The 27,191-nt window shown below is 46.2% G+C and overlaps 10 protein-coding genes and 2 non-coding genes across 12 annotated transcripts; 4 read left to right on the top strand and 8 right to left on the bottom strand.

The window, feature by feature from the left end:
• The first annotated feature begins 77 nt into the window (after positions 1 to 77).
• Positions 78 to 4,244, top strand: ADE6 (phosphoribosylformylglycinamidine synthase). The gene has a single exon (XM_020207536.1). The coding sequence runs from the start codon at positions 126 to 128 to the stop codon at positions 4,131 to 4,133; it is 4,008 nt and encodes a 1,335-aa protein (XP_020065183.1). The 5' UTR covers positions 78 to 125; the 3' UTR covers positions 4,134 to 4,244.
• Positions 4,245 to 4,498: 254 nt separating this feature from the next.
• Positions 4,499 to 5,258, top strand: RPS3 (40S ribosomal protein uS3; the record flags this gene model as incomplete). Its single annotated transcript, XM_020206183.1, has 1 exon — positions 4,499 to 5,258. The coding sequence occupies one exon, from the start codon at positions 4,499 to 4,501 to the stop codon at positions 5,216 to 5,218; it is 720 nt and encodes a 239-aa protein (XP_020065182.1). The 3' UTR covers positions 5,219 to 5,258.
• A 160-nt stretch (positions 5,259 to 5,418) lies between these two features.
• On the bottom strand, positions 5,419 to 5,500 carry CANTADRAFT_t92. The gene has a single exon. It is a non-coding gene; the product is annotated as a tRNA-Leu (tRNA).
• Positions 5,501 to 5,734: 234 nt separating this feature from the next.
• Positions 5,735 to 5,816, bottom strand: CANTADRAFT_t91. Its single transcript has one exon. It is a non-coding gene; the product is annotated as a tRNA-Leu (tRNA).
• Positions 5,817 to 7,216: 1,400 nt separating this feature from the next.
• On the bottom strand, positions 7,217 to 7,540 carry CANTADRAFT_48527 (uncharacterized protein; the record flags this gene model as incomplete). The annotated part of the gene is made up of 1 exon (XM_020209594.1): positions 7,217 to 7,540. One exon carries the CDS (start codon positions 7,538 to 7,540, stop codon positions 7,217 to 7,219), a length of 324 nt encoding a protein of 107 aa, XP_020065181.1.
• Positions 7,541 to 8,479: 939 nt separating this feature from the next.
• Positions 8,480 to 12,590, top strand: CANTADRAFT_64469 (chromatin-remodeling ATPase; the record flags this gene model as incomplete). Its single annotated transcript, XM_020210892.1, has 3 exons — positions 8,480 to 8,758; positions 8,819 to 8,989; positions 9,035 to 12,590. 3 exons carry the CDS (start codon positions 8,480 to 8,482, stop codon positions 12,314 to 12,316), a joined length of 3,732 nt encoding a protein of 1,243 aa, XP_020065180.1. The 3' UTR covers positions 12,317 to 12,590.
• Positions 12,591 to 12,709: 119 nt separating this feature from the next.
• CANTADRAFT_5730 (uncharacterized protein) lies at positions 12,710 to 15,328 on the bottom strand (the record flags this gene model as incomplete). The annotated part of the gene is made up of 1 exon (XM_020210680.1): positions 12,710 to 15,328. One exon carries the CDS (start codon positions 15,326 to 15,328, stop codon positions 12,710 to 12,712), a length of 2,619 nt encoding a protein of 872 aa, XP_020065179.1.
• Positions 15,329 to 15,509: 181 nt separating this feature from the next.
• Positions 15,510 to 16,315, bottom strand: CANTADRAFT_225915 (uncharacterized protein). The gene has a single exon (XM_020206841.1). It carries the CDS (start codon positions 16,107 to 16,109, stop codon positions 15,690 to 15,692), a length of 420 nt encoding a protein of 139 aa, XP_020065178.1. The 5' UTR covers positions 16,110 to 16,315; the 3' UTR covers positions 15,510 to 15,689.
• MSS11 (Mss11p) lies at positions 16,300 to 18,089 on the bottom strand. The gene has a single exon (XM_020206839.1). It carries the CDS (start codon positions 17,864 to 17,866, stop codon positions 16,490 to 16,492), a length of 1,377 nt encoding a protein of 458 aa, XP_020065177.1. The 5' UTR covers positions 17,867 to 18,089; the 3' UTR covers positions 16,300 to 16,489.
• A 2,123-nt stretch (positions 18,090 to 20,212) lies between these two features.
• CANTADRAFT_89640 (uncharacterized protein) lies at positions 20,213 to 22,681 on the bottom strand (the record flags this gene model as incomplete). The annotated part of the gene is made up of 3 exons (XM_020211593.1): positions 20,213 to 21,619; positions 21,671 to 22,273; positions 22,658 to 22,681. 3 exons carry the CDS (start codon positions 22,679 to 22,681, stop codon positions 20,213 to 20,215), a joined length of 2,034 nt encoding a protein of 677 aa, XP_020065176.1.
• An 898-nt stretch (positions 22,682 to 23,579) lies between these two features.
• CANTADRAFT_89639 (uncharacterized protein) lies at positions 23,580 to 25,085 on the bottom strand (the record flags this gene model as incomplete). The annotated part of the gene is made up of 1 exon (XM_020211592.1): positions 23,580 to 25,085. The coding sequence occupies one exon, from the start codon at positions 25,083 to 25,085 to the stop codon at positions 23,580 to 23,582; it is 1,506 nt and encodes a 501-aa protein (XP_020065175.1).
• An 872-nt stretch (positions 25,086 to 25,957) lies between these two features.
• CANTADRAFT_48525 (threonine aldolase) lies at positions 25,958 to 27,052 on the top strand (the record flags this gene model as incomplete). The annotated part of the gene is made up of 1 exon (XM_020209593.1): positions 25,958 to 27,052. The coding sequence occupies one exon, from the start codon at positions 25,958 to 25,960 to the stop codon at positions 27,050 to 27,052; it is 1,095 nt and encodes a 364-aa protein (XP_020065174.1).
• Between the last annotated feature and the right edge of the window lie 139 nt (positions 27,053 to 27,191).

Here is a 27,191-nt window from a genome sequence, read left to right as displayed (position 1 = left end):
TGCCGCACCCGCCAACCGAGTCAATTTTCGAGTGCTAATAATTGGATCGCGATGGCACGGCTTATATAAAACCACCACAAGTCCGTTAGGAAGCTTAGGTGGCGTCTTCAACTTCCAATTCTAAAATGTCTGGATTCCTCATTTTGCCGGGTCCTTCTGCTCTCTCCCAGTTCAGAGTCAACAACTTGGTTCTGGAGATCGAGAAGAAACTCAACCAAGGCTCGATTGTTGAGGAGGTAGCTTCCAGCTACACTCATTACGTCTCCACCAAGACTGACTTGACCGACAAGCAGCTTGGATTGGTGAAAGTGTTGTTGCAGTACGACACTCCTATCGACACAACCAACGCTTTGGTTGGTGCTTTGGCTGAATTGTCTGTTATCAGTGGTGACTCAGCGGCTGCCTCCATCAAGCTCGACTCCCATCACCACTTGATCAGAGTGTTACCAAGACCGGGCACTATCTCGCCATGGTCGTCCAAGGCGACTGATATTGCACACATCTGCGGATTGGGTGATCACATCGAAAGAATCGAACGTGGGTTGACCTTGTTAATCAAGACCAAGACTTCCTTCCAAGGTGAATTCTCTGGTGAAGTGTTGACTTCTGTCTACGATAGAATGACCCAATCGTTATATTTCAACGAAAATGCCCCCAAATACGACGACTTGTTCGCCCACCACTCCCCCAAGCCTTTGGTTCACGTCGACATCATCTCCGACACTTCCAACTTGACCAAGGCCAACAAGGAGTTGGGTTTGGCTTTGGATGAAGGCGAAATCAACTACTTGATCAAGGCTTTCACCGAAACCATCGGAAGAAACCCCACCGATGTCGAATTGTTCATGTTTGCCCAAGTCAACTCGGAACATTGTCGTCACAAAATCTTCAATGCTGACTGGACCATTGATGGCTTGAAGAAGGATTTGTCACTCTTCAAGATGATCAGAAACACCCACTCCAAAAACCCCCAATACACTATTTCTGCTTACTCTGACAATGCTGCCGTTTTTGAAGGTCCAGAAGGTTACGTCTTCACCCCAGAGTTCGAATCTAAAAAATGGTCTTCCACTAAGGAAAGAGTCCACACCTTAGTTAAAGTGGAAACCCACAACCACCCCACTGCTGTTTCTCCCTTTGCCGGTGCTGCTACTGGTTCTGGTGGTGAAATCAGAGATGAAGGTGCTGTTGGTAGAGGTTCCAAGTCCAAGGCTGGTTTGGCTGGTTTCTCGGTTGCTGATTTGAATATTCCTGACTTGACCCAACCATGGGAAAGGGATGTTGGAAAGCCAAACCACATTGCTTCATCTTTGGATATTATGCTCGAAGCCCCAATTGGTTCTGCTGCTTTCAACAACGAATTCGGTAGACCTGCTATCAATGGTTATTTTAGAACATTGACTACCGAAGTCCAAAACCATCAAGGCAAGACTGAAATTAGAGGTTTCCACAAGCCAATCATGTTGGCTGGTGGAATGGGTGCCATCAGACCAGACTTGGCCTTGAAAGATACCAAGATTACTCCTGGCGCTAAGTTGATTGTTCTTGGTGGTCAATCCATGTTGATTGGTTTAGGTGGTGGTGCTGCCTCTTCAATTTCGTCTGGTGAAGGTTCTGCTGAATTAGATTTTGCTTCTGTTCAAAGAGGTAACCCAGAACTTCAAAGAAGAGCTCAACAAGTCATTGATGCATGTGTATCATTAGGCGCTAAAGACACCCCAATTCAATCTATCCACGATGTTGGTGCTGGTGGTTTATCCAATGCTTTGCCTGAATTAGTTCATGACAATGATTTGGGTGCCAGATTCGAATTAAGATCCATCTTATCTTTGGAACCTGGTATGTCTCCTATGGAAATTTGGTGTAACGAATCCCAAGAAAGATACGTCTTGGGTGTTGCTCCTGAAAACTTGGAACGTTTTGCCAAGATTTGTGAACGTGAAAGAGCTCCTTTTGCCGTTGTTGGTGAAGCAACTACCGAGCAAAGATTGGTTCTCACTGATTCTTTGTTGAACACCACTCCAATTGATTTGGAAATGTCTGTTTTATTCGGTAAACCTCCTAAGATGTCCAAGACTGCCTTAACTCAAGACTTGAAATTGTCTCCTTTCGCAACTCAAGACTTGCAATTGCAAGAATCTATTGAAAGAGTCTTGCAGTTACCTGCTGTTGGTTCTAAAAACTTCTTGATCACTATTGGTGATAGATTCATTACTGGTTTAGTTGACAGAGACCAAATGGTTGGTCCATGGCAAGTTCCTGTCGCAGATGTCGGTGTTACTGCTACCTCGTTGGGTGAAACCGTCTTGACTACTGGTGAAGCATTGGCTATGGGTGAAAAACCTACTTTAGCATTAATTTCTGCTGCTGCTTCTGCCAAGATGTCAGTTGCGGAATCATTGTTGAACGTTTTCGCTGCTGACATTCCTTCCTTAGATCACGTTAAGTTATCTGCAAACTGGATGTCCGCTGCTTCACATGATGGTGAAGGTGCCAAGTTATATGAGGCAGTTCAAGCTATTGGTTTGGACTTGTGTCCTGACTTGGGTGTTTCCATTCCAGTTGGTAAGGATTCGATGTCCATGAAGATGAAATGGGATGACAAGGAAGTGACTGCCCCATTGGCTTTGACCATCACTGCTTTCGCCCCAGTAGACGATACCTCCAAGACTTGGACTCCACAATTGGTCAACAAAAAGGACACCCTTCTTGTATTGGTTGATTTGGCCGCTACCGTCAAGAAGTCCTTAGGAGGTTCCGCATTGGCACAAGTTTACAAGCAAGTTGGAGATTCTGCTCCAACTGTGCACTCTAACCAAGTTTTGAAATCTTTCTTGCAAGCATTGGTTGTATTGCACAAGCAGTTCGACGTTTTGGCCTACCACGATAGATCCGAAGGTGGTTTATTCACAACCGTTGTTGAAATGGCATTCGCTGGAAGATCGGGTATTGATTTGAATGTTGAAGGTGAAGATTTGTTCACTGAATTGTTTAATGAAGAATTGGGTGCTGTTTTCCAAATCGATTCTGACAAGTATGAAAACTTCGTTAAGGTCTTCGAGACTAACAGCATTGGTAAGGAGTACATCAAGGTGGTCGGTAAGCCAAACTTTGAAGCTCAAACCATCAACGTTAACTTCAATGGTTCTTCTGCTTATTCCAACACTCGTGCTGCCTTACAGCAACTTTGGTCTAACACCTCTTATCATATTCAGAAATTGAGAGACAATCCAGTTACCTCCAAGCAAGAATATGATGCCATCTCAGACAACAACGATCCAGGTTTGTCTTATCAATTGACATTTGATCCAAAGAACTTTCAATCTTACCAAGGACAAAGACCAAAGGTTGCAATTCTCAGAGAACAAGGTGTTAACTCTCAACAGGAAATGGCTTGGTCATTTGAACAGGCTGGTTTCGAAGCTTACGATGTGCACATGTCTGATATTTTGACCGGAAGAGTGCTGTTGGATCAATTTGTGGGTTTGGCTGCATGTGGTGGTTTCTCATATGGTGATGTTTTGGGTGCAGGTGCTGGTTGGGCCAAGTCTGTTTTGTTCAACGAGCGTGCTCGTGCTGAATTTAAGAGATTTTTCCAGGACAGAGACAACACTTTCGCTTTTGGTGCCTGTAACGGTTGTCAATTCTTTAGTAGAATCGCTGAATTAATTCCGGGTACTGAGAACTGGCCAACTTTCGAAAGAAACTTGTCGGAACAATATGAAGCCAGATTTGTGATGGTTGAAATTGACGAGAATGCCAAGACTGAGTCTATCTTTTTGAACAAGTTGAAGGGTTCCAAGTTGCCTATTGCTGTTGCCCACGGTGAAGGTAGGGCCAACTTCAAGGATTCAGCCACCCAAGAATCTTTCGACAAGGCCGTGATTAGATACGTTGATAACTACGGCAAGGTCACCCAGAACTATCCATTCAACCCCAACGGTTCTCCAAACGGTATTGCTGGTATCAGCTCTGCCAATGGTAGAGTCTTGGCCATGATGCCTCATCCAGAAAGAGTCACCAGAAAGGAATCTAACTCCTGGTACCCTAGTGAGGCTTCACAATGGGGCGAACATGGTCCATGGATCCAATTGTTCAGATCTGCCAGAGAATGGGTTGGTGACAACTTTTAATGATGTAAAATATAGGAAAAAAAGAGCTAGCCATGCTAGTGTTGTAACGATCTAATGTAGTTGCTGGCGATCAGAATAGGTACTGAAGTAGATACTTCGAAATGTATTGAGACTATACATACTCAGTCGGAGCTAGTGGTTGTAGGCAGCATTCCATAATTATGGGTGGTACAAACCAGCCTTTTGCACCCAAGATACATGCACACGACCTCGCTTACCAACATCTTACATAACTGAGAATTTTCAGAATTTTTTTGCAAAAGGGTCGTGTGCGCACACCATGAAAAATTTTACTCTCACCACACCTATAGTGAAAAATTTCAACAGATAATTTCCTGTTTTCTTCTTCTTCATACAACTCAACAATGGTTTCCGCTATTTTATCCAAGAAAAGAAAGTTAGTCGCTGACGGTGTCTTCTTCGCCGAATTGAACGAATTCTTCACCAGAGAATTGGCCGAACAAGGTTACGCCGGTGTCGAAGTCAGAAAGACCCCAACCAAGTTGGAAGTCATCGTTAAGGCTTCTAACACCCAAGGTGTTTTGGGTGAACAAGGTAGAAGAATCCACGAATTGACCTCTTTGATCGTCAAGAGATTCAAGCTCTCCCCAGAAGGTATTGTTATCTACGCTGAAAGAGTTGAAGAAAGAGGTTTGTCCGCTGCCGTTCAAGCTGAAGCCTTGAAGACCAAGTTGTTGTCTGGTTTGCCAATCAGAAGAGCCGCTTACGGTGTCTTGAGATTCGCCATGGGTGCTGGTGCCAAGGGTGTTGAAGTTGTTATCTCCGGTAAGTTGAGAGCTGCTAGAGCCAAGTCTCAAAAGTACTCTGACGGTTTCATGATCCACTCCGGTCAACCAACCAACGACTTCATTGACATTGCTATCAGACACGTCTTGATGAGACAAGGTGTTTTGGGTATCAGAGTCAAGATCATGAAGGACCCAGCTTCGAACAAGACCGGTCCAAAGGCCTTGCCAGATGCTGTTAAGATCTCTGAAGCTAAGGATGAAGATGAAGTTATCCCAGCTCCAACTGTCAAGTCTTACAAGCAAGCTCCAAAGGAAGAAGAAGAAGCTCAAGCTTAAATTTTATAGTAATATAATAATAGGATTGACTTGCATTTACAATAATTTAGTAGGAATAAGAGGGAGCAAAGCGATCCTCTACTGGTCAGACATACTATGGGTCTGGGCAGTGCTATAGTATGTTCCACCACTAACAAATTCAGTCAAAGAACGAGCTCATCTCATGTATCTTCACCATGGGTAAAAAAACAAAAAGATAGTGACTCCTACGCGATTCGAACGCGTGCATCTTTACGATAGTAGAACTTGAGTCTACCGCCTTAACCGCTCGGCCAAAGAGCCCTATTTGATGATGATTTGATGGGTTTAGTTCACGTGACGAGTCAATAAATATCATGTGACCAAACACGTGATACCAAATTAAGGATGAGTTACTCCTGCCATAGCTAAGAGAGATGGGAAATTTAGTCTATAGCTGTCATACTCTTATTCGCAGAGATGTGTTTGAACGCTCCTTCATCTGTAACTCACTAAAAATAAAGACATGAATATGTTTAAAATTCAAAAAAAGAATAGTGACTCCTACGCGATTCGAACGCGTGCATCTTTACGATAGTAGAACTTGAGTCTACCGCCTTAACCGCTCGGCCAAAGAGCCCTATTTGTTGGAGGAAGAAGCACGTGAACATTCAGGTGACGTATTAACCGATGCGATCACGTGATTTACGCGCATCACCCCGCCCGATTTCGATGACTCTTCGCGGCATATGCGGAGGTGATACTCCGAAATGGGGTAGTGCCCAAGCGATTCCGATAGAATGGGGTAATGGCCTGAAGACGGAGCACTCCTTCTCTGGCTGAACAAGGCCAGAATTCGGCAAGAAGCCACTAGCAACTAGAATATGTCGATAATCTCCCTACCCCCGAAAGCCAGCATTAAATTGCTTTCGTTAGCTTGTGCCACAACTATAAGCCCCTGGTCCTTCCCTCGGTCCGACTGATTTTCGGAGTTTTTTCCCCCATACCTGATTTCTAATAACAGATGACTTGCGGAGATACGCATATAACATGCGAGGATTTTGCTGGAGGTTAACTTCCTGCGCCACTATAAAAGTCAGGCAAGCGCTGCAAAATTCACACGATTCAGTATCGTTTTTTACTTAGACCATTAGCATAGCAAAAATGTCTGCCATTCCTATCAACCACTTCTTGACGTTATCTACCGAAGTGTCGGAGCCATTTGTCATTCCCAATGTATCGCCGTTATCGTCTCCCAAATTGACTTCGGTGCCAGATGCTGGCAAGTTTTCGCCATTATTGGAGAGTGACGACAAGACTGACCGTCCACGGGCCATGTCTATTGTCCAGTTGGATTAAGCAAGTAGAATATGTGATGATTTATGATTGATGAATTTAGTTCTTGGTATTACTTCAATAAACTGTTTGCGATAGAATAACTGTAGGGTGCTAATTGAAGCGCCAGCGAATGAATGTGGCCAGGTGATGTGCTGGGCTCTACGAGGTAGCTATGATTAGGTGTTTACAAGGTAGATATGGCCGTTTTGTGGCGGAAAACAGTCAGGGTCCTCGATGTTTTGTTAAGCAGAATTCACTCAGGAATGGGGTCAATACTCTGCAAGGCTCTAGACTAGTGGATTTTGCAGTGATAGGATACAATCGTCCAACTGTGTTTCGATATCGACTGCCTTTGATTCCTGTTGAATGGGATCAAATGCAAATTTGTGTTCTAGCCTGAGCTTACTTCAACATAGAAATGATTAATATGACAATCTGATAGATACAAATATGTAGAACACAAGGTATGTGTGGTGAAGTGAGCCTAGTGACGCGTGTACAAGTCAAGGCGATTGAGATGGCCGAATGACGTCTAGTGGTATCAGGTGTGAGCTGCTAAAGTATGGATAATGACCACCTCCACGATTATCTGCTAGCTACCCTCCCTTTGGTGGAAATACATCGCCACCAATTGAATTACCCCAATTGGACTACACTCCGCTGAAAACACAATATTATTACTATATACAATTGGCAGCACCCTCAGAAGACGGAGTAGAACTCGTTGTACTTTCTGGCGTAGTAGGTGCTGGAAAGTCCCCCCAAGGCAACGAGGAGAAGCGGAATGGGCTTTTTGAAGCCAGTAGGAATGGAACGCAGGATTCCTGCCACTAACAAGGTGGTGGAGGCCCCCAAGGCCAACTCCAACCCGTAGTCGGCGTTCTGCTTCAACAAGTAGCCTGCGCCTCCGTAGATGGTGGCAAACGTGATTCCGGCAACTAACGAGGGCACAGAGCCCTTACGGGCGTAGCCCATGATGCCGCCGACGGCGCATAATCCTGACAAGGTGAAGGCTGGATGTTCCATGATGAATGATTGGTGGAGTGGTTGGGGATTGAAAAGATATGCGCGCCATATGAGGGAATCCTACAGGATGCTACGAGGTATGGCATACAACAAATACTATAGACGAAGCAGTCTGCAAGAAATACTATATAGGGTGTAGCATACTAGCATATACAAGGTGCATAAGATCTAGGAAGTATAAAAGATGTATACTATACCTTTGGTGTATCTATTGTCTTCCACTGGCCCCTCCTGCTTGCTACCCAGCCAATCCGCACTGTCGTGTCGCGTCTGGTAAAAACCACTGCTGGACACCAGACAGATCGCATGTCTCAGCCAATCAGGTCCCCAGGTGGTGCTCAGCAATGTGTTCCAGCGTGTGTGCTGCGGTGGCGTCTGGGGGCGGGGGGTATGGCGTAATGATAAGCATAGATAGAAACAAGCCTGGCTCGATGGCACCCACCGGACGAGACTGCCGTCCATCCGTCCGACTCAGACGACAGTGTGCCAGGAGTACCATTAAGAAGCATGTGTCTAGCCCTAGGGTTTTCTAGAGTATCGAGTCAAAGGTTTTTGATAAGCCTCTGGCGTCTCCCTCTGGGTTTGCTTCCGTCTTCCCATGCTTCCTTCTCTTCCCTTCTTCCTCTGATCGTCGTTTGCCAGTAAGCACTGCCGAAACAGCACGATGATACCTCACTACACTACACTTAAGTACTACGTCGTAGCCAATCGGTCCCCTTGCGGAGTGTGGTCTCCCTCCCTGCCGTCTCCCTGCCTCCCTGTAGCCTCTGGCGTCGTTCCCCTCCCAAACTCCATCGTCGAACCCCCACGCTGGTCTCCCGCCCGTTCACGTGTAGTCATGATGTCAATCACCGCTATGATAAAAAAACTTTCACCCTGACCATCCGTCTGCCGCCACCACCGCCTCGCCTTCCCAAGCATAGTGGCAGTATCGACACTATGGACATCTCCGCAATGCTATCCAACGATAGCTCCTCCCCTCCTCCCGCCAAACTGGATCAGGCAGGTGTCGTCGACACCATCAAGTCCACGGACTCCAGTGGTGGCCTCGTCGACAACGAGTACAAGAAAACATTCGAGTCCAACATCAACATCATCAATTCCTTGGATAAGAACTTAGAGCTTTCAAACGCCTACAAGGTGTTGAAGTTCGACGAGGCCAGGCTCAACAGCACCATGATCCACACCCACGGATTTGCTTCCAACCACATCGAGCTGGTGGTTGCCGAAGACATCTCCACCAGAAACAACAAGATCTCAGACACCAACAAGAACAAGGACTTGCATCTTCTCGATTCGTCCAAACCGCTCCATCATAACACCACCAGAGGAAGAGAGTACAAGTGGGGCAATACCCGTGAAGTCAACAAGGTGGAAGCCAAGCCTAAGCGCAAGAAGCCGGCCAGTTCGACATCCACCCCAAGCTTCACCCCCTTGGAGGACAGTCCCGTCAAGTCCAACGGGGACTATAGCATATATGAAGATTACGACAAGTCCGGGTACAAATCGAGGGCAGGTAGACTTTCCCCCACCCCAGAAGACTTGGAGGACTCCCCTCCTTCGAAGAGACCAAAGAGAAAGTTGACCCGAGACGAGGATCCCGAATACACCGACGGAAAGTCCAAGCTCAAAACTATCAAGAAAGAAGAAGATTTGGGCGACGACAAGAAGAACTCAAAAGAACAAAAGGCAGTCATAAAACAATACGACAATACATATGTGGCCATATGGAAGGACTTGTCCAGAAAGGATGGTCCCAAGGTCAGCAGACTTGTTCAACAGTCTACCCAGGCGAAGCTTATCAATTTAAAGAAAACATCTATATTGGCAGCCAGAGAAGCCAAGAGATGGCAGTTGAAGAATAACAAGAGTCAAAAGGACTTGACCACCAAAGCAAGAAGAGCCATGAGAGAAATGTTCAACTTTTGGAAGCGCAATGAAAGAATTGAACGTGAATTGCGTAAGAAACACGAAAAGGAGTTGATCGACAAAGCAAAGAGAGAGGAAGAAGAAAGAGAAGCAAAGAGACAATCCAGAAAGTTGAATTTCTTGATTACCCAGACAGAATTATACTCGCATTTTATTGGTAAAAAGATCAAAACTGAAGAAATCGAAGGGAGCGATTCAGATCCAAATATTAAAGCACAGTCTAACCCCTCATACGATAAGTACGCTGATGTTGACGGTAGCAAAGTCCATGATATAAAGACTCTTGATTTTGATAATGATGATGACGAATTCTTCAATAATGCGGCAGCTGCCAATGCAAGAAACGCTTTGGAAGCAACTCAATCCAAAGCTAGAGAGTTTGATGGTCCAAACGATGACAAGAATGGTGAAGAGATGAACTTTCAAAACCCAACTTTGCTTGGTGATCTCTCCATCACTCAACCAAACTTGCTTAAATGTACATTGAAGGAATACCAACTCAAGGGTCTCAATTGGTTAGCAAACCTTTACGAGCAAGGTATCAATGGTATTTTGGCAGATGAGATGGGTTTGGGTAAAACAGTTCAGTCTATTTCCGTGTTGTCATACTTGGCTGAGCATCACAATATCTGGGGTCCATTTTTAGTTGTCACGCCTGCTTCTACTTTGCACAACTGGCAACAAGAAATAACGAAGTTCGTTCCGGACTTTAAGGTTTTGCCTTACTGGGGTAATGCCAAAGACCGTAAGGTGTTGAGAAAGTTCTGGGATCGTAAGAACGTCAGATATGGAAAAGACGCCCCATTCCATGTATTGGTCACATCTTATCAGTTAGTCGTTGCAGATGCTGCGTACTTTCAAAAGATGAAATGGCAATATATGATTTTGGATGAGGCCCAAGCCATCAAATCCTCTCAGTCTTCGAGATGGAAGTCATTATTATCATTCTCCTGCCGTAACAGATTATTGTTGACTGGTACCCCAATTCAAAATTCTATGCAAGAATTGTGGGCTTTACTTCATTTCATTATGCCATCGTTATTTGATTCCCATGACGAATTTAGTGATTGGTTCTCGAAAGATATTGAGAGTCACGCTCAATCAAATACTGGATTGGACGAGCAGCAGTTGAGAAGACTTCATATGATTTTAAAACCTTTCATGTTGAGACGTATAAAGAAGAACGTTCAAAGTGAATTGGGTGATAAGGTAGAAATTGATATATTCTGTGATTTGACGAACAGACAAAAACGTTATTATCAAATGTTAAAATCTCAAATCTCAATAATGGACTTGTTGGATACTAATGCTTCTTCAAATGATGATTCTACCAACTTGATCAACTTGGTGATGCAATTCCGTAAGGTCTGTAACCACCCGGACTTATTTGAGAGGGCGGACGTCAAATCCAGTTTGTCATTGACTTCTTTTGCCGAGACTGCGTCGTTTTTGAGAGAGTCAAACGATATTGAAGTTGCATACACCACTGAGAACTTGATCCATTATGATTTGCCAAGATTAGTGTACGATGAAATCTTGACCCCTTCATTCACAAATGACGAGCTTTCAAAGCAGGGAATTTACGAGAAATTTAATGTTTATCACCCAACTAACACCAAAGATAGTCAAGCATTTTCGTGGTTAAGGTTTGTGGATTCGTCTCCTGGCGAATTGAACCAGCTTACTCGCAAGAATGTCATCCAAAGAGCAATCGAAAAGCGTAACTACATTGATCAAATCACTACGAATCGTTTCAAGTATGTCTATGACGAGGAACAGTTTGTTCCATCTCATAAGAAGTTTTTGATTAGTGATTATGAGACTCCTATAATTTCTGGCTCTCATGAATTATATGATGTGAACTCAAAGGTATATTTCGATATGAGAATCAATGAATTGAAGCCTGCAGCGGGTCCTAAGGCATCTGCCACTCCAATAGTGCCTTACTGCAGTACCTCCTCCTATGTGAGTAAATTGAACGATGTTTTATTTGACAAATCGATAAGGTCTGGTTTGATGCCATTATCGTTAAACACCGAATACGATTTGATGACGAAGAAAGTTCCAGTTTCATCGTACCCACCTTCCAACATGTTGCCACAACAATTGAATAATAAATTTGATTTTTCGAACATACGAATGCCTTCCATGAACAGATTCATTACTGACTCAGGAAAATTGGCTAAACTTGACCAGTTGTTAGTGGAGTTAAAGCAAAATGACCATAGAGTTTTGATTTACTTCCAGATGACTAAAATGATGGATCTTATGGAAGAATATCTTACTTTCAAACAGCATACATACATCAGGTTGGATGGTTCATCCAAGTTGGACGATCGTCGTGACTTAGTGCATGATTGGCAAACAAAACCAGAAATTTTCATTTTCTTGTTATCAACAAGAGCTGGTGGTTTGGGTATCAATTTAACTGCGGCTGATACCGTGATATTTTATGACTCTGATTGGAACCCAACCATTGATTCCCAAGCCATGGACAGAGCCCATAGATTGGGTCAAACACGTCAAGTTACAGTCTACAGGTTGTTGGCTAAAGGTACAATTGAAGAAAGAATGAGAGATAGAGCTAAACAAAAAGAGCAAGTCCAACAGGTGGTCATGGAAGGAAAGGGTATGATCAACAAGAAGGAGGAAGCTGCAAATAAGAAGAAGGATGTGGCCTTCTTATTGTTAGGCGGAGATGATGATAAGCTGTTAAATACTTCAAGCACCAATAGCCCTGCTCCCGAAACCGCTGGTTTCAACACGAAACGTTTGGAAGAAATGTACCACGAGGGTGAAGGCAAGTTCTCTGGTACCGTGACCCCATCGAATTCCGTGGGAAATTGAACTGTTGCTAGCTAGGGATCAAAACTAGTCGATAGGGTACCTATTCATAGAAGCCTTTGAAGCCTGCTAGGCATTGGAACGACTAGATGAGGGTGTAAATTTATAGCTGTGGAATTCTATAGCTTCCTACTTCATGTGTATAAAAGTGTATTAATGAGTATTATAACAAGTCGTAGTTGTACAGTCTTGACTAAAATATAGATGCAATAAATAATTAGAAATAAAGTTGTAGGTGCTAATCTTGCCCCGCTGTATTATATAAATGGACTCATTCACTCCCATGGAAGTATTCTGGCCACTTCGTAGGGTCCTTTCAAACAAAAATGTATCTGCTTTCTCTAAATTCTTTAATGAGAACCTGGTACTTTAGAACAATTGGTTCTAACCGACATGCTATTGGACTTCGTTTGAGACATTGGGTCTATTTAAGGTCTGTTCTAATTCAGTCAAAAATGTAGATGAAATCTCATGAGGCTGTACTCCAGAGGTATGATCACCTCGGATTGTGCTCTCTCTATCTTGTGTATTGTGGGAGTTTTCACCAAGTTCATTGGACATTTCCTCGTTCGATCTATTCAGCTTGAGAATTTTATTTTCGTTTTCCAAGCTGTATATTCTACTAAAGCTTTCTTCCAATTTCAATCTCAATTCCTCCTTGGAGATATGTTGGTGGCCATTTCTTGAGAAGTTTCCTTTAATAAGTTCGTCATTGTTTTCCTCGTCCTCAATATAGCTGGTAATTTGGGTTGAACTTATTAAATCACTTATACCACTTACATTGGAGTTCATCGAATTCATGGAGAATCGATTAGAATTTCTCAAACTATGCTTTTTAGAATGATTTCCATTTGAGAGTTGGTCCAAAGCACTCTTATTGTAAGTTTCATAACTTGTCGGTGGTAATATGTTGATGTAATTGTCATCATAGGCAACACCAAGTTCGTCCTTATTTTGAAGAAATGTAGTATTGCTGATACGAGGCTTTGTGCCTCCAGAGATTCTTTTGCTTGAAGCATTAGACTCTTTAGCTGTATCCTCAAAAACAGTGAGTAGGCCCAATTGAAGACCTGTTGAAAGACGTTTGTATTTCTTGCCAGAAGAATCTGACGTCAGGGATGCAGGTGATTTTTCGGATCCATGGCTAGGCGTGGGATCCATCATAGGGGTCACTGGACTTATGGGGCTGTTGGGTAACTTGAGTGATGTTGTTACCGGTAAAGAGTATCTCTTCTTGATTGTAGAATTATGGAACGACTTCAAACCCTGGTGGCCCAGCATTGAGGTTCTAGGTGAAGTTAATCCCGACGAGGATCTGGAACTGGATGGTGATAAGTTCCCATTTTGGTTCATCAATTCGTTTTGCAAATCCGCCAAGTTCAGCTGATACAATTGCTTGATCGTACTGAGTTCGTCGCTGAATTGATGGAATATCATGATTTTCTCATTGAGTTCGTCAACATTCTTGATATCTTTTGTTGATTGATTGTATTTGTTGAAAAATTTCAAGTTGGTAGTTAAATTTGAAAGCTTGTTAATCATTGTTACAACACCATTATGGGCCATTTGATCATTGTCGATCTTTAGTGATTGTTTGATATCCTTTATGGCTAGAATATCCTGGTGTTCAAGGGATACGGTAGGTTTACTTTCCTTCAAAGGGTTGTTTGAGTGTAATTGATCGAATCTCTCAAATGAGCAATTGAAATTGTCAAGTACCTGGTTGTGCTCATTAAAGACTCTTGCTAAAATATTGAGTTTCTGAATACTTGAAATGCTAATAGATTCACTCAAACTATTTGAGCCTAGAGAATCCATATGAAATTGATCCATCAATTTGTAAATGAAAAAGTTCTTCTTGATTGGAACTTCATTGAATGTAAGAAGTTGACAAATCAAGAGTTTACGAAGTTGATTGAACTTCTTAATGCTGAATATAATTGCTTCGAGAGGGTTGTTGACTTTCTCCAGATCCTCATCGTTGTTTGAGTCCTCAAAGTCTTGACACAAAATGTCGATATTGATATTATTGATCATGCAGTATTGTTCGAACAATTCTCCGTTCAAATAGGGTAATAGTTGGGTGATGGAAGATCTCAAATTGAAATTAAGAAAGTCAAGTGAATGAAGTAGCATTTTCTTGAGCTCTTTTTTGTATCCGGTTTGTTCCGCTTTCTTGGCAGGCGTTTGATCCAAAAAGTTAAATACCTCCATTTCTTTATAGGCTAGAAGGTTGGTGATGATTTTTTTGTTGAGTTTGTAGTTGAGCAATAAAAAGTTATTCAATGCCAGAAGGTTCTGCGATGTTTTGATGTAGTGATTGAACCGTTTGTATTTGAATAGCTTGGAGCTCACTATCAACAAAATCTTGAATAGTTTAACTTGACTTGGAGTAGTAATCTGATTATGATTTACATGGTGATGTCTTTGCTTCAAGAGAAAAATAACTAGGTTGATGATGGGGATAATGTAATTGAAATTATTGTAGGTGAAAGGGTAGCTCAAGTTATAGTTGACGTTTAGAACCGTGAGTCTAGAGCCGTCTGAGTTGAGGCCATCGATAAAGGTGGGATGGTTCTCAAAGGATTTCCTGGGATGGTCGGAGTCTGCTTGTTTCCTCATGAGTTCATTCAAGCTCTGTTCGTTCTTGGATAAGATCATGGAATCATCCAACACGTTGGACACTACTAGATTGTACTTGAACTTTTCCCAGAACTCTCCATTTACGTTCTGCAATGAGAGGTACTTTTTGATAAACTTGGCAAAGTTCTCGGTGGTCGCAAGGATGGGATTAGCATTGTGCTTATGGTAATAGTATTGGAAGTCGTGGTTCAGGTGGTTAGACTGGAGATCATCGAAGTACAACTGGTGGGCCACGCTAGGTCTTCTGAGCTGGTCGTAGCCCAGGAAATGGGACGTGGTCCGCGACGAGGTCTCTTCAATGCCCCAATCGCTCATCTCCATGCCATTCTTGGAGAGGTAGTTGGACAACGGATTCAAACGGTCGAAGTTCATGGTGGGAGCCACAGGAGGAAGTCAGAGTTTTCAGACCTTCACAATGACAGGGTATCAACTTCTGTCCAGCCTCCAGGCTTGTGGTGTCTCCGAATCAACTAGTTCCTGCTAGTTGTCAAAAGACGCAAGGAAGGATGTGAGAGACTTCGGGATCTCACTCAAGGGATTTGACAGGGCTGGTGGACGCTGTCGTAGTGGAGTTCTGGTGGGGCTGCCAGAGACGAAGTGTCCGGTTCGAGGTTGTACTTAACCGTTTCGTTTGTACGCTTCTGGCAAAATCACAGTCTTTGTTTTGGTGGGAAGTTTCTTATTCCGGAGGGGGTGTATGCAGGTACGAGAAGACAATCGGGAGCAAAAGTGGTTAGGATAGAACAGTAGGGGTTGTCCAAACGGGACGGAAAGTGTACCAGCAGGATGGGTGACGGGTCCAATAGGCTACTGGTACATAGTTCAGGAAGTGATTCCGGCTGCGGCCGTAGTGGAGGGACCCTTCGTCCGTCAGCTGCGAGGTACCCCAGATTTTGCGTAACCGACTGAATGTACCGATTAGGAAAAGAGAGAAATGGCTACAAATGGGGCAATCGCCAGAAGAGATGGTTGAAGCAGCCGAGGTGCCTTTAATGGCTGGTAGGAGTGATGTCGTTGGTATTACATTACTAATGATGGCTATAGAGCGTTGGATGTTGCCGTTGGGGCTCCACCCGAATATGGACGAGCATCTTGTTGGGTGATTCGGAACCGCGATTCGTATATGTAGGTGGAGGAGGAGGGCGGAGGTCATGTAGTCTGCGGAGGAGATTGGGAAGTTAACTGAGCAGTTACTCCATTATTTTCCCAGAGGGATTTGGAAGCGACCATCAAACTCCAAGCAGACTTATTCGTTGCATCGACTGTCAAACTCCAAGCAGACACCATGCGAAGGGATTTGGAGGCGAATGTCAGAATGACCAGTCAGACACCAAGCGGGGACAAATTCACGGAACCGTCCCCAACTGGGCCAGGCAGACCCCATACCAAGACAGATACCGAATCGACTATCAGACTGAGCCAGCAGACTACTACTTTTCCACTTTCCCACACAGAGGGATTCACGGATTGAACTGAGCCAGTCACTCCATTATACGACTTCACAGTGTCAGAATCTCTTGCACATAGGGAGATTCACGGAATCGTCCCCATCAGACTGAGCCAGTCAGACTCCATGTATGGCATGCTTACCGATTGCAACCCGCTGTCTTTGAGGTCGAGGTCGTCGCCCATCCCCCCGTTCAACGTCACCCCCACCTGGGCATCGCTGGAGCCCAAGAGGTCGGGGTTGAGGTCGGGATTGTCCCCAAGTTGGCCCCCGTTTGCCAGCTGGAACGATTGCATTTGTTGCGTGTGTTGAAGCTGCTGCAGCTGGATCAACTTCAACCGTTTCTGCTGGAGCTGGAACTGGAGATGTGCCTGGTGTTGCTGCTGGGGGGTCAAGCTGGGGTCACTAGGGTTGACAAGCACGTTATCCTTCATTCCCACCGCAGTCTTAGGATTGTCGAAGTTGTGGTTGTTAGAACCAGTGCTTTCTCTGCTCGCGGAGCCGGAGCTGGCAAAGCGCTCTTCTGCCGACTTGGTGGGGTCCTCGCCACCAAGCATATGGGGAGAAATGTCCATAGATGGTCCAGTTTGGACGCTGAGCAGGTTTGGGTTCTGCGCCTGCTGCTGCTGGGAGAACATAATCTGCTGCTGGCTCATAGGTGCCTGTCTGGGATTCGCTTGCAGGCCGAACTGGGAGCTTGCTTCTGGTATCTGGCCCTGGGGGTGCTGTTGCTGGTTCTGGTGCTGCTGCTGTTGTCTCATGAGAAATTGGGCCCTTTGGAAGTTGTTTTGGTTCTCCATGCGCTGGAGGTTCTTCTGGTAGTCGCTGATGGCGTCGTTGGTGCTTTGGGGCACAGAAGGGGCTGTTTGCTGGCGATCGACGAGCAACGGCGATTGTAGGTGTTGCTGTTGTTGCTGCTGCTGTTGTTGTTGTTGTTGCACCGACTGTTGGCGTAACTGGGCCTGCTGCTGCTGGTACTGGAATTTCATCTGTTGGAGACGGAGCTGCTGCTGGTACTGGCTGGCCCCAACGCCAGCCAGGCGGTTCACTGCTGTTGGAGGCGGCATCTTGGCTTTAGGCTGGGGCGGGAGCATGAAGTCGGCGTCACCGCTCTGGGGGATGGACGCCGGGTTTGTTCGTATCAACAGCTGGGGGAACTGAGGTGTCTGTTGGCTCATGAGCTGGTTGAGTTTGGGGTCCATACCTGATTGCATGGTCCATAGAAGCGACCACCAGTCCAAGAGGAACTCGTCCGAGGATGCCGACGTAAAGAGCTTCTTGAGCTCCATGGGAGACACGCCGTTTCGAGGGTTGTTGGAGAGTTCGTGGAGGAGGCAGCTGGCGGAGTCGTGGAGGCCGTTGCGGTGCAAGTACCCGAAGAGATGGACCAAGAGCAGCTGGTAGGGGTCCAAGTCGGGGTTGGCGGGAGGCTGGGGTGTTGGAGGCATGTGGTACGGGTCCATGGTGGTGGAAGTGGTCCTGCCAGCGTCGGGAGGGAGGCCAGGAATGGAGAACGGAAGCCAGGCGCGACTAGCCAGGATATGTTAGGACGAGGTAGGACGGGGTGTCGTGGGACGAGTGTAGGACAGTGTAGGACAGTGTAGGACGTGATGTTCCGTGGCGCCAAAGTCGTAGCACCAAAGTCGAGTGCCAAAGTCGTAGCGTGCTGCCTGGCAAATTGTCGATAGCGCGTGGAGTTGCTGAGGGACAATCTCGTCTAGGGACCAATGCCAAGCGCTAGCGTACGGTGGGACCACAGCCAGCAAATGACACCACCAGGAGGAGGCTGAGCGGGATGGCGGGGGAAACGGACCAATAGCACAGCAATGGGTGGGTGGGCCTCAGGGGTATCAGGGGATGGAGTGGGGGTGGGGGCTAGTTGTCTACTGGGCGTGCCACGCAGCGCGACTAGCGAGTGACGGCAGCCTGGAACGACCCAGCGATCGCGGCGATCGTAGCCCAGGGCGGGCCGTGCGGGAGCTGGTGGCAGTCCTGGGACCTTCGTAGGGACAAGCCTTCTGGGGACAAGCCTTGTAGGGACAAGCTAGCGAGGTCTAGGTACGTGGAAGGTAAGTTTGACAAGGTGGCGGAGCGTCTGCCGCGTACGTCAATAGAGGACCCTGAGACGCCAGGCAAGTGGAGGATCTCGCTAATCGGTGCCTGGCTCGTGCGCGGCGCGGTGGAGTCTGGTGGAGACGCACGTGTGGGGGATTCAGGCTGTGGATGGTAGTGGTGGCTGATGGCTGGCAGAGACTGGTGGCTCATGGCTGGCAGCGGAATTGTGAATGGTGGACTAGCATACTTCTAGAAGGAAGATGCAGATTTCTAGAAGGCACTATCCTGCTGCAGGTTTCCAGAGTCCCCTGACATTTTTCTGTTGCAGATTGCTTCTAGAAGGTTGGATTGGCACAATATAACTATCTCACTTCTAGAAGGTGGCTGCAGATTTCTAGAAGGTAGATGGGTGGATTGTACATAGTTGGACTGTCAGTGAACTGACCTTTCTAGACTGGAAGACTCTATAAAATTGGACGTGAATCTACAAGTCTGAATGCAGTGGTTGAAGGGCCTATGAAGCCAGACTGCGAGTGGACTATCCATCTACTGAAGTCCATTGTTTCGATTGAGCGTGGACTGGAGATTTCTAGAAGGCCATAAAAGTAAAGATAAAGACAACTTGAAGGTAACTAATGGACTGTCATCGTTCTATGCCTGGTTCGGCAAACTTTTAAACTGTCAGACTCTCGATTATGGACTGTGAGGCAGATTTCCAGATTGTTTTCGGTCTGGCTTCATTCTCATAGCTGATAGTCTCAACAAGCACTTGAACTGTCTCCAGAGTCTTCCCCAAAAGACTAACTTTACAGAGAAACACCTCGAATCCACCTCAAAGCTACATCTAATCATGTCAGAGTAGTTAAGGGATAGAATATTATATCCTGTTTTTCTTAAGGAAGAACAGTGTACACAATAATTCATTTGGCATGATGTAACCTCTGGAATAATTTGGCAGTGCTCTTTAGTGCTCCAGATTCCCAGAGTATTTGGGCCCAGATGCTGTGCATCAGAATCAATTGCTCAAGGAAGTGTCCTTCGAGATTAAGCGTGATAAGTCCTTCAAAAGGAGCATCAATGATTGTAACTTATTGAGAAGCAAGGCTTGACGGTGGCCACGACTTCTGAATCACTTCCATTTAGTGGAATAATTGAAAACTGGATCTGGAAATATCCACCATTGTACAACATGTTGTGGCCAAGGTCATACAACTCTTTTTTGTTCATTAAAGGTATTATGCTTATCCTAAACGAATCTACCAATGTTTAATCCATGAAATTCAGTTCTTGGTTCCAAGATTGTTCTACTCTGACTTGACTTGAAATTGCTTCCCAATGAATTACAGAACATAGTAACTAAATCTGGGCGGATGTTTGATCATTCAAAGTGGAATTTATTTGAAAAGGAATTCATTTGAAGAAGAATTGCTGAACATATTTTTTACTAATTAGTAGAAGAATATTTACATTCGTACTACTAGCTAGCATCCCAGCCTCTACACCAATTGGCAGACGGTCGAGTCGTGCAAAAGTGCCCATCATGTGTGTTTATAAGGGTTACAAAGGCACCATTGCTATGAAAGTGGTAACGAATTTTACTTCCTCTATCACAATTGTGATCCCCTGAGTAGTCCCAAGGACATATTCACAGATACCTCATTGAGTGGATCTAAAGCCTCTATTGGCCCGATCTTCATTGAAACCTTATCAGGACCTCTTGGATACCCTCTACTTTACACCTCTGCGTCGTACATTCATTCCGGATACAAACTCTTCTTAAAGCTACCAAACGGCAAATCTGGAGCCGTCCCGCTGGCCACCTCTTGTTTGACCTCTGCCATAAATTCCTCGGGATACTCGAGACGGTCAAATATTGGCATCAACCGATGGTGCTCCACACTGTACTCGTAGTAGATACCATGGATCATGAGACTGTCCAACTTGAAGAAGATTATGGAAAAGTACCGGATGATGGGCTCAAGCTGGTGCACAATGTAGGTCGACACCAAATTATCGATATTCACCGGACTCTTGCCGCACGGATCTCCTTCCAAGTCACACGTACATTTCTCCGACACCTCCAGGGTGTCGGGGTTCTTGACGTGAAAGCCATTGTGCAATGTGTGAGGCTGGCCTTTGTAGATTGGGTAGTTTGCATAATGGGTGGTTTTTTCTTTGATGGGAACACACACCTCTCGATCGGCCTGTAACTTCCCCAACATGTATCCGATGAGATAGAACGCCGATTCCTCGGCAATGGGGTCGTCTCCTCCGTACGGCTCGTGATCTCTTCTCTCGCTCTGGTCAACCTCATGGAGAGGGAAGAACATGCTCCGCAATTTGCGGAGAACCAAGTCGCATCCCCAGCACTCGCAGGTGTGCAATAAAGACCCATAGAAGTCGGGTTTGTAGTAGATGAACGAGGTCAAGAAGTCAGGAAGGTGCAAGGTCCTCAATCCACCAAGGAGCTTGCGGTGGCTGTTGGTGAAGAGACAAAGGAAAAAGGCATCCATCAACCGTTCGTTCAATTTATTCAACATTTCAGTCGACATGCCCATTCTGCTTTCAAACATCTTGAATCCGGGGGTAGAAAAGTCGATGCACAACTTGGTAATGCCTGTCAATGTCCGAATGAAGCTTCCCACGGGAGTCAATACGTTTTCGAGTATCTGGTGGGGCCTGAGCCACTCAAGATTGGGGAAGGACTCCAAGCCGAAACTCTTGAGATTGGGAAGCCCACCGTTTTTCTCGGAGAATAATGCAAATTGTTCAAAGAACGTCTCGAAGCAAAGGCACGAGTTATGGCACCGGTCCACGCAATCGATCTTCAAGCAGAGGTGGGATAAATGGGTGATGTCTATTTTCTCGTGGATGACATGGAACGACAATCGCTTATCCAAAGCGTTCATGTATTTGATCAAGTTCTTGTCGTCGTGGTTGATTTTGTTGTCGATGAAAAACTGGAACTCGTCGCCTTCGCTGTTGAAGGTCTGTTTGTGGCAGTGGAATACCGTTAGCTCTCGTAATTTGAGTTTCATGTCTTTGTCAAAGAGCCTTATGCTTTTTATAATTTCTAGCCCGATCTGGTTATTGGTGTTGCAGGTCAACGTCAACAACGATCGGAAAATGTCGTAGGGGTATTTCGTCATGTCGAACAAGTCCTGTCTTTTGCGCAAGACTGGCACTCCTTCGTCGTCCACCTCTCCTGTGACCTCCATCATTTCTGCCTCGTCGAGCATGAGAAACAAGTTGGTGAGGCTCTTGGGCACGCTGGGAAAGTAGAGGTCCTTGGTCTTGGTGACAAATAACTTGAAGATACGGTTCCTAATATTATTGTTGCGCAAGAACTTGGTGAGTTTGGCGATGCCCTGGGAGAAGTCAATGAAAGTGATGTGCAAGAAGTTAATCTGATGGGAGTTTTCGCCAAAGAACTCGATGATCTTGGCCTGGATCACGCTGATATCCACCACTGGATCGTTGTGGCACTTGTCGAACACGAACACCTTGACGAGCTGGACCAACGCTGGGTTTGTTTGCATTGAGTGCAAGAACCTAGCGAGACTGTGTACGGAGAAGATCAACGAGCTATCCATGTAGGTCAAGCCATTGTCTATAATGTAGTCTCTGTGATTGGTGTATTTATTGGCAAACTCCACGTTCAAGTTGACGGTGACACGCTTGTAGAGCCTGGCTATGGCTAGTGGGTAGAGCTCCGAGTGAGTCACCAGGAGGGCGACCAAGTCGTACTGGGTGACGTACTTGAGGATCTCGTGGATCACACATGGAGATAGGCGTTTGAGGAGTGAGTTTCGAGGCTGGATGAGCTTGCGTCGTGGAGGACACGTCAAGAGCAGTGAGAGGGTGGTGGTGGCACTGGTGGGTGCAGTCTCGTGGGACTTGGAAGTCGTGGAGTCCGTGGTGGTGATGGTTAAGGGGTTGGTTTCGGAAGCCAGAATCGCCCCCAGTTTCTCCCACGCCGTGAAATAGGTGTCGAAAGCGGGCATTTCAGGATCCGGCGGAGACGGGGGTTGTGCTATGATCCCCATCAAGTTGGCGCTGGGTGTGTAGCGGTGGGGTGGTCGCCTGGTATATATGGAGTTGCTCCACGATTGAAGACGCACGACCGATTCGTAATCTTACTAATGATGGTGGGGCTGAAAGTGGGAGTGGGTGGGAGTGGGCCAGGATCTACGTAGCACAATTAGGAAGTAGAATAAGTACATGTTTCAAAGAAGTAAAGTCAATTAACATACACAATTGGTAATGTTTGGATGTTTACTAGTCAAATACAGGTAGCAGAATTAAGTATCTGGATGTCACTTTCTGAAGGAAAATTGTAACTCATGCAGAAGTAGTATATGTTTTACTGCAGTGTATCAATTAACATACAGACTTGACTATTGTCAAGAGGCTTGTCGTTTAGGGTGTAATTAAAAGGAAGTAATCACTTGCTTGAAAACTAATCGCTACTTTGAACCACTCTCGAAATCACCAGTGAGCTCCTGGTAGGCTTATTTTCATTCCACTAAGTCCGATAGTAGTCATTTGCATGAATCCAAAGCTATGTAGTGTAATAGTTGTAATGATCCATATACTCCGAGGACTCGGCACAGGTAGAATTTCATTCCATTCTGGATTTAATTATACCTAACGGTTGTTTCGATAGTGAGGCTATTTCTATGGCACATTCCTGATTCTTGGATCAAGGCAAGAGGTAGTTCTACCTGTGTGGTTGCTCAAGAAGTTATCCACCTGCTGGAACCGCTTACTAATCGATTTTTCAGCCATTTTCAGCCATTTTCAGCCATTTTCAACCATTTTCTACATGCTTTAATTCGCTAAACTTGTTGCACTTTTCCGCTCAACCCCTGACGCTTGATAAGAAACGGCGTTATCGGCAAAGCCTCTAAGGGACGTTGGTCCCATAGTGTTGAAGTAAGGATGCATTACTCTAGCGGCTTTATCGGAAATACCGGGGGACTGCAACCATGCTGAGTCAGCAGCGAATTACACAAATAAATGGTATTACTCCACATCTCTACAGGCGAATTATTTGCCAAACAGGATACATTTCTCGTAACTAATGGACGGCATGTTGGACACATCCACGATATTTCGTAACTAATATCTCTTGCCCAAGTTGATGTGGACAGCCTTAGTGTTGGTGTAGTTGATCAAACCGTACTCACCCAATTCTCTACCGTGACCGGAGCTCTTGACACCTCCGAATGGAATGTGGACGTCGGAGTCGTTGGAGGAGTTGATCCAGACCATACCGGCCTCGATGTCATGGGCCATGTTGTGGGCCTTGGTGATGTCGGTGGAGAAGATGGCAGCACCCAAACCGTATTCGGTGTCGTTGGCGAGCTTGATGGCCTCTTCATCGGAGGAGAACTTACCGATACTCACAACAGGACCAAAGATTTCTTCCTTGACAATTCTCATTTCTGGGGTGACGTTGGTGAAAATGGTTGGCTTGACAAAGAAACCCTTGGCCAAGTCACCTTCGGTGTTTTGTTCACCACCAAGCACGACGTTAGCACCTTCCTTCTTACCGATGTCGATGTAGGACATGATCTTTTCAAAGTGTTGCTTGGACACTTGTGGACCGACAAGGGCCAGGGAGTTGAAAACGTCACCTTGGATGTACTTTTCTTGGACGTGAGCAGCAAGTTGCTTCACGAACTCGTCGTGGACATCTTCGTGCACGTAGATTCTGGAGTTAGAGGTACACACTTGACCGTTGTTGAACATGATACCTTCGGCACCCCACTTAACGGCTTGGTCCAAGTCGGCGTCGGCTCTGACAATCAATGGCGACTTACCACCACATTCCAAGGTGACGGCCTTCAAGTTGGCGGCAGCAGCCTTTTGGATGAGCTTACCGGTGGCAGTGGAACCGGTGAAGGCGACCTTGTCGACGTCCATGTGTTCAGCCAAGGCCTGACCAGCGGTAGCACCGTAACCAGTGATAATGTTGACCACACCTGGTGGGAAACCAACGTCCTTGAAGATCTTGGCGAGGTGCAACAACGACAATGGAGTGACTTCCGAGGTCTTGAGGACAACGACGTTACCGGCAGCCAAGGCTGGGGCCAACTTCCAGGCAGCCATCAAGAATGGGTAGTTCCATGGGATGATTTGACCACAGACACCAATTGGCTCGTGGAGGGTGTAAGCCAACTTCAATGGGTTGGGGTGGATGGACTGGCCGTGGATCTTGTCGGCCCAGCCCGCGTAGTATCTGAACACAGCAACACTCTCTTCCACGTCTCCGAGGGCATTGAGGTCTCTGGTCTTACCGGAGTCCCAGGCCTCAATGGAGGAAAGCTTTTCGAGCTGGGCTTCCACAGCGTCAGCGAATTTGAAGAGCAATTGTCCTCTTTCGGCGTTGTTCATCTTTTTCCATGGCTTGAATGCGGCACGGGCAGCGGCCACGGCAATGTCCACATCTTCCTTTTCGGCAGCGTAAACTGAGCCATTGACCTCACCAGTACCTGGGTTGATGGAGTCCAAGGTCTTACCAGCCTTGGATTTGACAAACTCGTTGTTGATGAACAAACCGGATGGCTGTTGGAACTTGGTGCCATCTGGCAAGGTGACTTCGTATTCTAATGGGAGGGACATGGTGGATTGGTTGGGAGATGTAAATGGAGATGGAATGGACAACTTGTAGAATGCGTGGGAATTGGGGCACCTTTATAGTGGTTGCGGGGCGGCAACGGATTTAGCTACCTTATCGGTGAAAAGTACCCGCCAATTTATAGGCGGGGGCGATTAGCCGCCAGGACGTGGGGACGTCCACGAGGTACAGTCAAGTGGGATTTTGCGGCCAGTGGATGGGCGCGCATTGGGGCACAGTGTTGGGGGAAGTCAGTCAGACAGTGTCGGGGGAGGTGTGAAGGAGTGTGGTGAAGACTCCAGACAATTCTTTGTCTATGTGAATGAATCAGTAAGAACTGATCGCTGCTCGCTAACGGCACAGATCCGCGGCAATGCCCAATGCGGTACTTCGAGGCGCGGGGGGTACGGAGGGCGCCCCACCTGGGGAAGTCACGTGATACTATACCAAACCGTGAAGCTCTTAGGTGGTGGAGCCGTCTGTTGGAGCGGTTCTGACTCCAGTGATGTGGAGATGTTGGAGACTACTGCCTACAGGCACATCTCCATACATCCTTACTACTATGTTACTCTACTTTGAAGAAAATAAACCGGTGAGCAGCGTCAATGAAATTAATCATAAATGATCACTTAGACATCTCGACTGTGCTCTTCGTCCGGTAAAAGTATCCATTTCTTCTCCAGCCTTCCTCTCAAGTCTTCTCCAGCTTCCTTCCCAGCCTTCTCCAGCATTCCTCTCCATCCTCGTGGTGGATTGGAATGCTTCCCCATAAACTGTAATTCAGTGCTCACTGCGATTATAAATCAACTCGATAAACCACTCCCAGAGATAGGCCTGCACACAAACAACTCCCAACAACACTTCTTATCCCACCACCATGGACCTTTCTGCCTACACCACCCAGAGCCCTGCCCACAACGAGTACCGCAGTGACACCTTCACCACTCCCACAGTGGCGATGGTCCAGTCGCTTGCGCAATCCTCTTTGGGAGACGCAGTCTACAATGAGGACTCCTCTACCGCCCAGTTGGAGCAAAAAGTCGCCCAATTAGCAGGCAAACCTGCTGGCTTGTACTGTGTGAGTGGCACTCTCTCCAACCAGATCGCCATTCGCTCCAACTTGTTTCAGCCACCCCATTCCGTGTTGTGTGACCATCGTGCCCACGTCTTCAGCAACGAGGCAGGTGGATTGGCCACGCTATCCCAGGCCATGGTCCACGCCATCATTCCTAGCAACGGGAGGTACCTCACGTTGGAGGACGATATTTTCCCCAATTTTGTGCCTGACGATGGCGAAATCCACGGTGCTCCCACCAAGGTGATCTCGTTGGAAAACACTCTCCATGGGATGATCTTCCCCGTAGAAGAGATCGCCAAGATCTCAACATTCTGCAAGGAAAACGATGTCAAGCTCCACTTGGACGGAGCAAGGTTGTGGAACGCTTCGGTGGCCACGGGAGTTTCGCTCAAGGAGTACTGCTCTTACTTCGACAGCGTATCGCTTTGCCTCTCCAAGAGCTTGGGGGCTCCCATCGGCTCGGTGTTGGTGGGGGACCAGAAGTTTATCACCAAGGCAAACCACTTCAAAAAGCAGAACGGAGGAGGTATCAGACAGAGTGGGTTATTGGCATGCATGGCAGTGGTTGCCATCGACGAAAACCTTCCCCAGCTCGCCAAAACCCATCTGAGAGCTCAGGAATTGGGGGAGTGGTGTCAACAACACAACTTGCACTTGTTGCATCCGGTGGAAACCAACTTCGTCTTCATCGATTTCCGCCAGAACAAGATGGACCCGCAGTTGTTCACTAATTTGGCAGAAAAATACGGCGTCAAGGCTAGTCCTGCCCGTATTGCGTTCCACTTCCAGCAAAGCGAAGAAAGCTTCGAAACAATCAAGAAAATTGTCAAAGAAGTGTACGAACATTCGTTGACAAATCCCCACGAAGGCGCAGGATCGTTGGGGTACTACTAGAACGTGATTTATGACTACTGTATAGTTCGGCCTCCTTTGGGGGTAGTATGATCTAATAGATTTAGAGATTTGGTAAGGTGGTAGATTTGTGCTGCGCACGCCCCGATATCGATAGTTGAAATTAGTGTAGGCAATTTAA

This window comes from Suhomyces tanzawaensis (genome assembly GCF_001661415.1).
Source record: "Suhomyces tanzawaensis NRRL Y-17324 unplaced genomic scaffold CANTAscaffold_3, whole genome shotgun sequence".
In the NCBI taxonomy this organism is placed as follows: domain Eukaryota; kingdom Fungi; phylum Ascomycota; class Pichiomycetes; order Serinales; family Debaryomycetaceae; genus Suhomyces; species Suhomyces tanzawaensis.
The sequence above is the reverse complement of the archived record's forward strand: the minus strand, read 5'-3'. Positions and strand labels throughout refer to the sequence as shown.